At 39.1% G+C, this 14,608-nt stretch overlaps 1 protein-coding gene across 1 annotated transcript in view; it reads right to left on the bottom strand.

Moving 5' to 3' along the window:
- Positions 1-8,966: 8,966 nt before the first annotated feature.
- Positions 8,967-14,608, bottom strand: part of LOC109472389 (pulmonary surfactant-associated protein D-like) — a 7,450-nt gene continuing 1,808 nt past the window's right edge. The window contains exons 3-6 of the mRNA XM_019772157.1: positions 13,559-13,681; positions 12,994-13,068; positions 12,096-12,686; positions 8,967-9,316 (exon numbers count right to left, since the gene is read on the bottom strand). Of these exons, the coding sequence (XP_019627716.1) occupies positions 8,967-9,316; positions 12,096-12,686; positions 12,994-13,068; positions 13,559-13,681 (1,139 nt within the window). The remainder of the gene's footprint in view (positions 9,317-12,095; positions 12,687-12,993; positions 13,069-13,558; positions 13,682-14,608) is intronic.

The raw sequence follows: 14,608 nt of genomic DNA, 5'->3' as shown, positions 1-14,608 counted from the left end.
CTTGAAACACTCGAGAAGAGACGGGCGGTCCTCTGCACCAAGTTTGCACACAGCATGACAACATCGGAGCGCACAGCTGATCTCCTCCCCAACACACGGCGACAGGAGCACGGCAGGAACCTTAGAAACTCTAACAAAATGACACTGGCGCCTTGCCGCACTTCTAGATTTCAAAACAGCCCTGTACCGTCTCTACTGAGTCTGCTTAACACGAACAAATAATACGTTGTAAACCAACCACACTCAGATGTTTTGTTATTGTAATATTTTATTTTAATCGACATTTTAATACTATGTAATATTTTATGCTATTCGTCATATTGAGTTGTGTCCTATGTAAGTCATGAAACGTACTTTGATGTACTATGTAAGTAGAACGTATTTCAGCCTGACGGGCTGCAATGTTTTACCTAATAAACCAGTCATTCATTCATTCATTTGCAAAACAGAGTTGTCTATCTGAATCCACTACAGAATTTACTACTGCAGTGTGTTGAGCATCAACTGGCCTGTGGTTACCATGTTGCACTGTTCAGACACAGCACCTATCGTCGTCTAGGGAACTGCAGCATGAAATATCTCATCAAAATAAAGCAATGACATGTTACAACCCGCTTCTTTAATTTGATCCATTCACAAAATGCAATATACGTGTGGTCTGAGGTCTGAGTACAGACAAGCATAGCAGAAGGCAAACTTATAGCGACTCTACTCCTCTAGAATAAAGCGTAAATTGTGTCATAATATTAGTTGTACATCATGCTTTGGAAGTCACTTCTGGTAGGTCTTCACCTACTTAGCTTCTACTTCCAAATTATAATGTCTAGTAGCCAGGCCTACGGTGAACATTGCAGTCTTTGAACAATTGGTACAAATTAATCCTACAGCATTATTTTCATTTTCATCTTTATATTAAACAAAAAGAAAATAATATCTACACACACAGTGTGGAACACATTTCTAAAGGAAAATTGTACCATTTTCACTGAGAAATTGGGTGACAAAAACCAACTTATCATTTTTGTATAATACTTGTTGTTAGATTCATTGTAACAGCGACAGTCTGGAATGTCTTAAATCGTTGATGATTTACTCTATATTAAAAACTTGTTACCAACTCAAGATATGCCAAAAAGCAGTTACTCAAGCAACTGGATATGATTTTGGAAACGGTCAGTCATTTTAGGTAGTATCCACTACCTTTCGTCATTGACTCTTGACAAGTCACTGAAGAAAGATAGTGGATGCTACCTGAAACATCTGACCGTTTCAAAATGATATCCAGTTGCTTGGGTAAATGCTAATATGCTTATTATTTTTTAAAATGTGATATCATTTATTTTTGCATGGATGTAATTTTGCCTTAGTAGGAGAGATAAGTTTTTTTTACAGTGCTTGTTTACACATGTTTGCAGTAAATAAAAAGTACTTGGTGATTGTAGCACAAAATCAAATTGGCACTTTTTTCAGCCCTCAATACCTTTGCAAAGATGTTAATGTGCCAAGAGATGAATTGTCTTGATATTTAGTATGTCTTTCAAATTTAGTATTTAGTATGTCTTTCAATATGTGTTTCAAATTTGACTAGCTTTTCCTTTCAGGAAAGAGCACAATGACAATGCCAATAAAGTTTATTGCATATTCATGTCCCAGTGGGGCTAAATGCACGTTGTCAAGCATCAAGACGTTGGAGTCCAACCTACTACATAACCGTTCACGTTATTGGCTACTTCCGTCCATTTGTGTCTTAGCATCGCTTTGCTGTTTGCTGATTTCCAGACAGGAGGCGCTGCAGTACAAATACTCCACCCACAATGTACAGAAATCATGGTTCAAAACAATGCCCATTGAATTATAGGGTGAGATTCTGACATTGGTATTATGCCATGCAGGTTAAGCCTGGAAGCTGTGTAAGGTGCAAAAGTGAGATATAAACCTATCTCAAAGGTCCTGCTGGTTCAAATTGGCAACTGTGTTCCCATCCTATTTGTTGCTGTTCGTGGTCTTAAGGCCACACCGACTTAATTACCTCCATGAAAAATGGAGGTATTGTTTTTGGCGGCGTCTGTCTGTGTGTCTGTGTGTGTGTCTGTGTGTCTGTGTGTGTTTCCGCAACTTTGTAGTCAGCATAACTTCATAACGCCTTTATGGATTGTGATGATATTTGGTATGCTGATAAGTCTTAGGAAGACAAAGGTCAAGGTCAAATATGGGCCTCCTGGTGGATGACCTTGGTACTGCAGCAGAACTTCCGGTTTTTGTATCTTTGGTCCTGAACATGCTATGGTCTTGAATTTTTGGTGACAGATAGCTTTTCCTGTCAGGAATAAGTGGTGTGCGTTTGGTCCCCCTAGCAGCTTGTTCAGGGACTGCAGGGGACTGTCGGGCGAAATATTTGAAAGCCAATAAGTCCAGATAGGAACAGCGTATTTTCATCATTTTTGGTGTGTAGGTATCTGACAGAGAGATGTACATAATTAACTGCAAATTATGCAAATGAGGACTTTATTTGCATAATTAATGAGGGGATTCTCTAATTACAGTGTTTTACATTATAGTACTTTCATACATGTAATGTTTGTAACCTATGGCAGATGGAACATCAACAGATACTAATTATGCAAATTATGACCTAATTTGCATAATTAATGCGAAAATTCTCTGATTTCTTAATTGTGAATGATGGGAATGTCATACTTGGGACATCTGTAAGTTAATCAAAAGATAACATCACATGCATATATTATGTTAATGCAGAGGTCATTTGCGTAATTAAAGAAGAAATTTACATTTACATATCAAGCCCATATTTCATGGAGGTATGAGATCTCGGAACTCTTGTTTTATGGATGTCATCCGCTCGCGCATTGATTTTCGCGCCTGTTCGAAAGCCTTCCGAGGCTTTGGCCTGGCTCTAGGCGCCTACTACTCCAAGGTAGTTAGCGACAATATGGACTTGGTAACTCTGGAGGATGGCACACGGGCTACCGACTCTCCAAGGCTCAAGAACTCAGTACGTACGTACATTGCCCATCCATACATTCCGTAAAAAGGCAGCATGTGCCGGCTTGTCATATACGTCGCTATGTACTGTCGGAAATTCGCAGTACCAGCTTTGTATTCCTGTGGTTTAGTTGCATGTTTATTTTTGGCCGTACCTTCTTTTTATTCGCCCGTGCGCACTAGTTTGGGGGTCTTCAGAGGATGTCACCCATAAAATTAGGATGGTGTGGCCTAATGAAAAGAAAAAGACATACGAAACATGGCGTACAATATAAACCACGAAAACAGAAAAATGGAAAGTAACCATCCTGTATATTGCTGGCGAAAATATTCTCCCTAAAGTAAGCTCTTGATCTTTTCTTAATCTAGTTCACCTATAACACATAATATTTAACAAATGCCAATCGGAGCGTGTGCGTGTGTGCATGTGTGTGCGATGGCGTGTGTGTGCACATGTCTGTGCATGTGTATGTGCGCGTATGTATTTTCTTTTTACTTTAACATGCAAAAATACAATACATAGTGGTGACGCACTCAAGCAAAATGCTTATATTCACGTCACCACTAAATATTAGACATAAAATACATCAAAAACATGGGTATCGTCCATGTAACAAGAGAAAAGATTTAAGCTATTAGGAGATACTAGTATTATAAATGAATACTGAAATATAAAACAGCTGTTAAATTGCTTAGTTTCAGAGAGATATAGCTGTGTAATAGTGAGTATTTGAGAGTTAACTTCAGATGAAAGTAAAGGTGATCCATTAAGTAGTAGATACACAATAGCGCTATCGGAAAGGTTGTTGACTTAGCTTTTACACTTAAATATCACATTCTTAGATATTAAAATATCTAAGAATGTAATATTTAAGTGTAAAAGCTAAGTCAGTCGAGGAGGCGTACACGTGTGCAATTATTGTTCCTGTGTGTGTGTGTGCATGTTTGTACGCGCATCGGTTTGTGTTTCTTTGTGTTATGAACAGCATAACTCCGGAGACTGCAGATCGATCTGTTTGGTTACTTTATTTGAAGCGGACCTAATTCACGAGTTTCCCATCCCTAGAATACATTGCAAAAGCAGGGGTCTAAACCTCATCTGCATAAGACAGGAAGACATCGGAATGATGCTGTTGACGTTGAACAGCTTGTTTTTCGGTGGTATGTTTTGAGCTGTTGGGGCATTTTATGCTCAACATTAAAAGGTCTCGGACCGGAGTTTTTTTCACGATTTTAGATCCGGCGGACACCCTAAGACCGAAGGGCTACAACTCCGCCACGAAAAGTACGCCGGGAAATCTCATTATATCAGTCAACGGAGGTTTCCAGCCGGCTTCGGATAGAAGTTTGGTTATTGTCTGTTAACTCTATAATTTGGGTAGAAACTGTAGTTAAACGAAAATTTTGGACAGGAAAAATATAGGTTTTTTGCATTTTTTTAAAACGGACCTGCCTGGAAAAAACGAATTTTCCCAGGCTAACGGCTTATATGCTGAAATAGCTTACTATTTCCTGTTTCTGAAAAACAGAAAAAAAAATATAGGTTGTTGCGATAAGTTTTCCGCAAAATTTGGTGACGCGACTGCCTTGAAATTCCACATAGAACGCAGCTATTTGGGTCATCAGGCGACAAACCGCATCACCCTTGCTCGCGGACTAATACCAAAAACGCTTCGCTGGCCGTCCAACTTCACCGCGCCGAAAAACACTATAATCCCAAGGTTATTTGATCAATTCAAAACCTAGTTGAAAATCTACAGCGATCGCCGAGCTATGGGGAGCCAAATCTAGCGTGACAACCTCGCAGATCCGGCGATTTACTGCGCACTATTTGGAACCTTGATTAAATTACTATGGGTTGAATCTGACAACAAATAGAGAATGAATTTTTGGGAATGTGTGGTTTGTAAAGTTATAGTGGTAACGCTATACTGATGCTGTAACGTTACAAACCACATGTTCCATGTTGAAAAGAACACAAAAACTTCATTCTCAACACCTCAAAACACAGTAAAAACCAGCTGTTTAACGTCACCAGGATCATTTCAAAACCTTCCTGTCCTATGCAAATGAGGTTTAGACCCCTATTTTCGCAATGCTTTCTGGGGATGGGAAACTCGTGAATTCTTATGCGAAAATAAATGTACTACTTTAAAACGTCGAAGCTTTACGAGTATTATGACATCCTCTGGGGTTTCCAATCGGAAAAACTTTACCCCGGGCTATCCATCTATGCCCACATGCTTGTAAAGCCTGTTCAATCATATCATATCACAGATCGCGTGGCTAAAACTACATTCGTCATAGGAAGATGAAGGTTTGAACTTCCTGCAGATATTTGCCATGTTTTATAGGAAATATACAAAAGGACATTTGCTTGTCTACGCATATGACTTTCAAATAACCCATGCTGTGTATGCTTGGATATGATAAGCTGTATTCAACGCACTTTATCTTTACACAACCTCCATGCCTTTAGGTTCTATGGTAAAGATATAGTAGGTATCAATATGCAGACCTCTTCTAAAATATGCAGTATTAGAACCTGAGAAAAGGTATAAAAATTGTCTTTGCAAGAGTCAGACTTTTAATTATTATTATCTTTTTTTGTCAAGAGGTATTTTACATTTTGACGTATCTGTTTTCAGAGGAGTAACATTTCAAAATTTCAAGGAAAAAAGAATAAAAAAACAAGCCAGCGGATAAAAACTTACGTCACTTATTTCGCAACATAAAAAGCTATATACTTTACCATCCAAAATTCGTGGCCCTGGCATGTCCAGATCACAAAAATCAAAATCGAAATACAACCTGTGCCTGAGGTGTTCTGTTAGATTCCTGTCAAGAAGTGACAAATGAATCTATTCTACCAAGGATTCTGAGATCTCACACCTCCATGAAGTATATGAGTTTCTGTAAATGTTTTTTGTCTCATTGACTATGGAAATAAGGTCATGATTAGCATAATCAAGTTTATAATTTTCTAAATTCAAATGACAATATTTTTCGTTTAAAATCCCTCTATTTGTCATACTTCATTTCAACATGCCCTCATTATTTATGCAAATGACCTCCACATTAACATAATATATGCATAGTGGTGTTAATCTTTAAGTAACTTACACTTGTACACAAGTGTAAACGTCCCATCATTCACCAATAAGAAGTCACAGAATTTTCTTCACATGAATTATGCAACTTAGGTCATCCTTTGCATAATTGGTATCTGTTGATGTTCCGCCTGCCACATATCAAATATGTATAAAAGTATTATATAAGGCACTGTAATTTTATAATTTTGTCATTAATTATGCAAATTAGGTCCTCATTTGCATGATTTTTATTTAATAATGTACAACTCTCTCTCAGTTACCTACACACCCAAAATGATGAAATTATGTTGTTCCTATCTGGACTTATTGGCTTTTAAAGATTTCGTCAGAAAGTGTCCTGTAATTCCAGAACAAGCTGCCAGGGGGACCAAACTCATACCACTTATTCCTGACAGGATAAGCTATCTGTCACCAAAAAAGACCATAGCATGTTCAGGATAAAAGATAGAAAAACCGGAAGTTCTGCTGCAATGCCAAGGTCATACACCCGGAGGCCAATATTTGACCTTGACCTTTGCCTTCCTAAGACTTACCAACATACCAAATATCATCATAATCCAAAAAGGCGTTATGAAGTTATGCTGACTACAAATGTGTGGAAATACAAATACACACACAGACAGACAGACGGACACACACACACACACACAGACGCCAAAAACATTGTTAGGTCAATTTTTCATGGAGGTAACAATGCAAATTAAAAAACAATACATGATGAACAACAGAAATGTTCTTTGATTAGATGGGAAAAACTTTAATTAAAACACCTAATCGTCACAAAAGCCTAATAGTGAAAACGGTACACAAATACAACTATGGTGTTTCTTCATTATCGTATATTCTTCTGTTATATTCTTTATTAGTAGCATTAGTAGAAGAAATAACACACTGCATACTGATACATTAAAATAGTAGAAATAACACATTGCATACTGATAGATTTAAAGAATTGGCTGGAGGGGAGCTTAAAAACTTTTATTCGTCCCTTTTTAACAAACAAAATCTCGACTACTTTTCAGGTTACCATTGTGTCAACTAGTTGCATTATTTATAGCCACCTTTTCTATTTCTTCATGACCTTATATTTATTTTGTTGTAACTTAACATTACCTCGTTTGGTCAGTGCGTTTTTTCAATTCCAGGTATTTTTGCAGGTTCTTAATTATGTTCTAAACTCTAGTAACTGAGCACAAGAGAAAAATACTTAAGTACATTATATAAGCCTTAAACCATTATTTAACATACATGCACAATAGGAGTGTTCATTATTCGACATACTTGTTTATTGCACAGCCACAATCATGCTCTCTGTTTAGTTCGTTACAGTGCCAACTCTCTCTACACACCTCACATAGAACTGGTCCGGACCACGCCACTCTATTGCCAAATTCATTTCTTTCAGATTCTAAAAGTACAATCTATAATAATAATAATAATAATAATGATAATGATGATCATTATAATCGACAATAATAACAAATAATAATCGACAATAATAACAAATAATCAATGATTGTCAATAATAATAATAAAGAATCAATAATCAATAGTAATCAATGATAATATGATAATCAATGATAATAAAAACTAATCAATGATAATCCCAAATAAATAATAATGGATACTAGTCACTAATAATCCATTGTAATTAATGATAATCAATGATAATAAAAATAAACAATGATAATCAATACAAATCAATGATTAGTTGCACCCAGGCTACCTCTTACCGTTTGGTTGGTTACAATTTTGCCAATTAAGATCTGCTTAGAGATTAGTCTCTATTACTTGCGCTTATTTAGGACTTAGGTGATATCCTTTTTTACAAGCCATCGCACAAGAAACCGAGTATTGAGATCTGAAATGCTATAAAAAAAATCACATCACGAGCTACCATGGCAAAAACCCCTAATACGGTTACACGGTTCCTCAATTGTCTTTTTTTGTTTTTGTACTTTTCAGCCTCGGCTTGTACAGAACAAAAAGTCTTTCTTTGAAGTTTGGAATCAGTTTAAATCACTGTATCGTGTATGTCAATTTAACATTAACACTGTTAATCAAGGTTATAGTATATTCATACATATTAATATACATATACATAAATACATGTACATATTGTATGTTTCATAGCATTTATTACATCAACATTATTCATGTCCTATGTGGTTACCTTTCGCAATACAAGATTTTTTTGCTCCTGTTTTGTTATCTTCCCAAAATTAATACATGTATGTTAACAGATGAAAAGATGCATCAGATTTCATTATGGCCGGACTCTAAGGTGAAACCAATAAAAATGTTCAGGAATGCAGACTCTACCTACCCCTTGCACATGAATTATCGGCCGTTAAAACTTGAAAAAAGGGGCTTCGACCATACTGTAAATCGTACAAAACAGTAGCAAAATGAGCCAAATAAATGACGTAAATTGCAAAAAAAAATTTTAAAACGATATCAATCTCATATTAATCTCATCAATTCCAAGGGAAAAATGATAATGTGAAGTAAAGACAATGAAAATGAAGAGTCTATTATTCGCCATAGCATACTATGTGTGTTTAGTCATCTGTTTAACCATCATGACCATGTAGACTTCATAATTTAAATGAAGGCGACCTTTTGCCAAACTTTTTTTTTTATTCACACGATCGCACCAGTTTTGGGGTTCCCAGAGGATGTATCCATGTCATCAAATTAACATGGTCTTATTGCTATTCACACTATATGTACGATGTGACATAAAAAATGACACCAGTACAAGAAAGAAAGCCCAATAAAAAGCAACAAAAAACACGTCCAAAATGAGCCAAAGCCGAAACCTCTGCTTGAAGGGTAGATTTCCGTCACTTACTTGAGGGGGAACTCGCATACGAAGGGTAGTTTGAGGGAGCATGGGAAGTCGTTCCATCGGAAAGGTTGTCCCCCGGTTCGCGAATAAACAGCACAATCTTCACCTTCATAGGAAGGAGCTTCTTTATAGCCATCTGGCTGGTCTGGAGCCCATCTGTGAAAGTTACCAAGCGGGGTGCCGTCCACCCACTCGAAGTGTCCTTCTTTGTGCTGATCGTGGAGACCAAACCAGAAGTCGACGGTGCGGCCGTGGAACGTGGAGGCTATACGTATGTTGGAGCCGCCGTTTCGTGGCATGGCAAGGGTACCGCCTTCTCGGCAACAGGTCTTGGCCGCTGTGTTGAAGTCTAGGCGGACGTTGAAATCTTTGTAGCAGGTTCTATGATACATATGATAACATGATGAAGCTGGAATTGCTGGAAGCACAAAATAGAGGTGATATTAAAAAGAAGCCATTTATTACCCTCGCCAAGAAGGTTATGTTTTCAGAGGCGTTCGTGTGTATGTGTATGTGTGTGTGTGTGTGTGTGTGTGTGTGTGTGTGTGTGTGTGTGTGCGTGTGCGTGTGTGTGTAAACTTGAGAAGGCCTTGATGGATTGTCTTGATGAGACCTCAAAATGATTAGATTTTGGACCCCCTAGCGGCTTGTTATGGTACTGCGGCTGAACTACGGTTTTGGTATCTCATTATCTAGACATGTTAGGGTGACGAAATTTGAATGGTAGGTAGCTCTTGTGCTGAGGAAGAAGTGACGTGAAGTTCGGGCTCTGTAGCGGCTTGCTTTGCAACTGCAGGGCTATATGTTTAAGGTGGCGCTGAGGTCTCGTGGGGTGGTGCAGGGAGGGTATAGGAGTCGGTGACTTCTCAACCCCATAGCGTCGTAAGATTTAGTTCAAATTTAATGAAATTCACACACAAGTAACAAAAATATGTGTGGATCACATAAATAAAATGTTTTGCAGGAAAAGTGAGACAATTTAGCAAATTTGTACCTCAAAACTCAACTTCCGGTTCGTGGGGTCCCAATCCGTTTGTGGCAAGTTTAGTGCCTAAAGCTGTCCTAATATCACTAAAACTTTAGTCTAAAGTCATTACTAACACTACAGGCCATGTCCGTATAAAATTATTTTTCAACATTTTGACCAAATTCAACAGATATTAGAGAAAAAAGGTTCATTTTTGATGCAAAACTCTGGTGTGTCTCTCGGTCTGGGCAACGACCTCTCCAAAAATGTAACTTTATACGGCCAAGAAGAGGGGTCAACGCCACCACGTGAAACACCCAAATAAGGCATGAACCGAATGTATCCGGAGAAAAAAAGAGATATCCATTGGCTCCGATGTTTGCCGAAGATGCAAATGAGGCCTGTTATGTAGCCCCACTGCACTGCATTAATTGGAATAATCCCCGTGACGTTCCCACTGGGAACGATCCTGGCAGGGCTGGGATCTGCCTCGCACATGTGTGGACGAGTCCAACTCAAAACAAGTAGCATGCAGGTTCCATATTGTGTTTTGAGTCCACAGTTACATGAAAATACTTACAGTTTGTAGTTAATTTTCATTTTTTTTCTTAGTATTTTGCTACCTTATAGCGACAAACATGTATATTGTGCACCAATAAGTCTACATAAAAGAACCCCTTTTCTTACGTGGTATCTCCCAAGTACCACAGTGGTCGTTATTATCGCTCCAAGATACAGCATGTTCAGGGGTAATCATATGTTTTAATGAAGGGAAACAATATTTTAATGTGATGCTAAAGGCTACAACTCTTTTTATATGACACACAGTGTCTACAGTGTATACAGTGTATTTATCCCTGTCTTTTGTAAGAAACATCCTTCAGTGTAAGCGGGTCAGGTCTTGTGGGCGTAATTGACACCACCCTCCTGTCACAGCTGCTAGCTCTCCCATCTGAATACATCAAGATTCGGGCAACTTCGGACACGGTCCACATGAGTGATAATTGTAACCTCAGCGCCACCTTAACATGACATAAACACGGTGTTAAAATCTGGGCTGAAAAGTTCCCACATGTCATAGAATCCGAACTGTGTTCGATCTGGGCAATTCGAATCGAACCTGCGTTCCATTTCAGGGTCACCTGCGGTCATTTGCAATAAAGTGACAAAACAAGCCTTTCTGCCTCCGTGCATTGCAGCAGATAAAAAAAAAGACTTTTCTATAGATAAAAACAGTTTCCTGGACAGTACATTTCCGCTATCACTTTTTATGGACATGTAACATGTGGCGGAGCTACTGTCGTATCCTTGGGTGACCTTGAATGCTGTAATGATTATTTACGCCAGTATGAATAACACAAGGCAGATTTTTGGTCGACATGACATGTCTACAAAACTCGTTTAAACCTGCAAGCATGGAGAGTCAAACATACCCCATTTACGGCTCAAAATGACCGTTACAGTTGTCCCGAAAATCGTGGTTTAGGGATTTTTAAAAAATGGCCTCAATTTTGCAATCAAGTGCGAAAAATGTGAAAAAAATCATTTTTTCACCAATATGTCGACAAAAACTAGACTTAAAATCAGAAATTAAAAAATCCCTAAAACACAATTTTTGATCTTATTCCTAGGCGTCGATAAATATAAAAATCGGGGATCTGGGGTAATATCTGTAGCCAGGTTAAAACGATGTTTGCCAAAAAACATGACATGACTTGTGGTCGGAAACCAGGAAAAATCGTCTTTCGGAGCGAAATTTTGAAAAATCAATGATTTAACATAAACAGCTAATATTAAAAGGACGTTAAGACAATGATTTCATTTTAATTTGACAAAATTTAACATTAAATCTTTTTTTTTATTTTCAAGTGTTTTACGGGTAGTCCAAAACAGGCAAAAATAGCGTCTTGTAACCCGATACTTTTTAGAACGCGCATAGCAATGGGAAAGAATGCCGTAGTAACAGACCGCCGTGAAAGTTTAACATATTAAATAACGTAAATGGTTGTGAGCAATAAGTACTCAAAGGTATACATAAACAAAATCGGTCATACAAATGCCATTTAAGAAATTGGAACAATGTATTTGGGATATCCGACTAGCCCAATTTCGAATTCACATTTTATTGCTCTTCTAATGAATGACTACCAATAATACCAACCTTTCGTCGATGCTTGACATCCGATCCATTTGGGCCCATTTTGTCCAGTTACCCCAGGAGGGCCGGCCGGCCCGATGGGCCCCTTGTCTCCTGGGGGCCCGGGTGGCCCAAGAGGCCCGGTAGAGCCAGGCGTACCAGCCTTTCCCTCAGGGCCAGCCAGCCCCATGGGCCCCCTCTCTCCAGGTGGCCCGGGCGGCCCAAGAGGCCCGGTAGAGCCAGGCTTACCAGCCTTCCCCACAGGACCAGCCAGCCCCATGGACCCCTTCTCTCCCGGTGGCCCAGGAGGCCCAGCAGGCCCGATAGAGCCAGGCTTACCAGCCTTTCCTTCAGGCCCAGCCGGCCCAATTGGCCCCTTCTCTCCTGGGGGCCCAGGAGGCCCGGCAGACACATTGCCAGTGGGCCCCTTCTCTCCTGGGGGCCCAGGCGGCCCTGGAGGCCCAGGAGGGCCGGCAACTCCAGCGACTTCACTCTGGTTTCCAGGCAAGATGAGCCCCACCTTTCCAGATGACCCAGGCATCCCTGGTGGAGTCGGTGGCTTCAATAGGCCATTTTCTCCCAAAGAGTAGTTTTGCCCAGGGAGCACACACATTTCTACAGGATAAATATGATGCTTTCATTTGTTAAACAGCCTAAGCAAAACGAAAAAAAAAGTACTGATACTGGAAGAAAAATGTCAAAAATTAATAATTATCTGATAGAGGAAAAGAGATATCGTATCCTTGTTATGGACAAAAAAGTCTTCTGGTGTGTATTTGGAATTCAATAATAATTCAATAATGTATTTGGAATACAATAAATTCAATAGTTGAGCACAGTTTAAAGCATGTTTAAATTTTCACTAGAGTGAAGAAAATGGATCATTACGCATGCTTTAAGGTGTCCCTAATGATAGAATTACGTTCCAGCTCGGTTATTCGCAGCTCACTAATCCTGTTTCGTGCTGTAAGCTTGGCCACGTCATCAGACACTTTAACTGCATCAAGATACAAAACAAAGGATTAATGTCGTTACATGTAGGTCCCGTGATTGGTCATTTAACCTGGTGATGCATTGACTTCCGGAGTTTTAATCCGGATGAAAAATTTGAATAACATTCTTCAAGTTTGAATGCAAGTAGCTATGAATGAATGAAAGAAAATGAGGGAGGGAGGGAGAGAGAGAGAGAGAGTGAGTAAAATCAAGAAAGAATAATCAGTAATATAGACGGTAATGTCAGTCAAATCCCTATGGAAAAATTGTTAAAGACTTCGAGTAGCATTGTCCAAATCAGGGGTATATAAAATGGAAGAAATATAACGAGATAACTTATGGACTTCTTTCAAAGGATACAAACTTAACATCCTAAAAATTCTCATTTGCAGGACAATAATAGTTTAATGCATTCAGCACATACAAGTACAAAGAACTAAACAACATGTGCAACGAAAGCAAACAGCATTCTACACACTATAGAAAAGACCAACCTGCAAATAATGGAAACAGTAAGATGCTGACCACAGCGAAGAAGAGACCTGTGACTTTCAGGAACTTCTTGCACAGGTGGATGCACTTCTTCACCTTGGTGTCTGCTGCTCCAATCATGTAGTCTAGTGGTGGAATGATACATCTACTAAGAATAACCTTCTTAAAGGCACACGGTGCGATTTGAGGGCGATAAAACTGGATTTTTCAATGTCAGTTTTCTGGTCATATTCCTTTATAATATATAATCTAGTACATGTAAGTTTAATCGCATAGTATTGTGAGCGGGGCCTGGTGGTGTATTTAACCCCCGGGTTCTTTTAGGATGTTGCCTAGAGAGACCTTTACGGAGAAGGAACAGACACAGGACGCAGGTCTTTGCCGTACAACATCGCCGGGGACTGGGACTCTCAACTGTCGACCCTCGCCTCTCACCAACTCTCGACAACTGTCTGTCCTTTCCACAGTCCCACGGCTTTACCTTTATTCATTTCTTCCAGACGGAGGTAGCACCTAAGTGAAAAAGCTACTGTCTGCCAGAGTCTAGACAGACACACCAAGATATCGTCTACTATCCTACTGTCATATAATCATTTGTTTTGATATTCCGCACTTCAAACGATCTTCAAAGACAACAATCCTTTTATAGTACAAGTTCGCACGTCTATGATAAAGAGTTCTTGATTACACATCTATGAATATGCGTAAGGGTTGTCATACTAATTACAGAGCGGAACGGGCGATAAAAAGCAGAACAAGGTGAAACACATTGCAAGAATGGAAATACAAATTACAGATAAAATACGACATTTTCCCATTCCTACAGTATATTGATAGCTGTGAGACAAAAATGCGATGTCATGTAGCCTGGTTCTGGGTATCTATGGGTGGTACCCCAGAAACGACAGGGACTCCTCACCTGGCTTGTTTTGGGTTTTTAAAGCTTTTTGTATGATTTGCCGCCCTGAAAACGCTTCGTATATGGCTTTGAACCCATGCTCACAACAAAAACAGCATCACAGGAGTAACGGTGGTAAATCACCCCCCCCCCC

This window comes from Branchiostoma belcheri, unplaced genomic scaffold (assembly GCF_001625305.1).
Source record: "Branchiostoma belcheri isolate BF01 breed outbred unplaced genomic scaffold, Haploidv18h27 scaffold271, whole genome shotgun sequence".
In the NCBI taxonomy this organism is placed as follows: Eukaryota; Metazoa; Chordata; class Leptocardii; order Amphioxiformes; family Branchiostomatidae; genus Branchiostoma; species Branchiostoma belcheri.
This window is presented reverse-complemented; position numbering and strand designations above follow the sequence as displayed.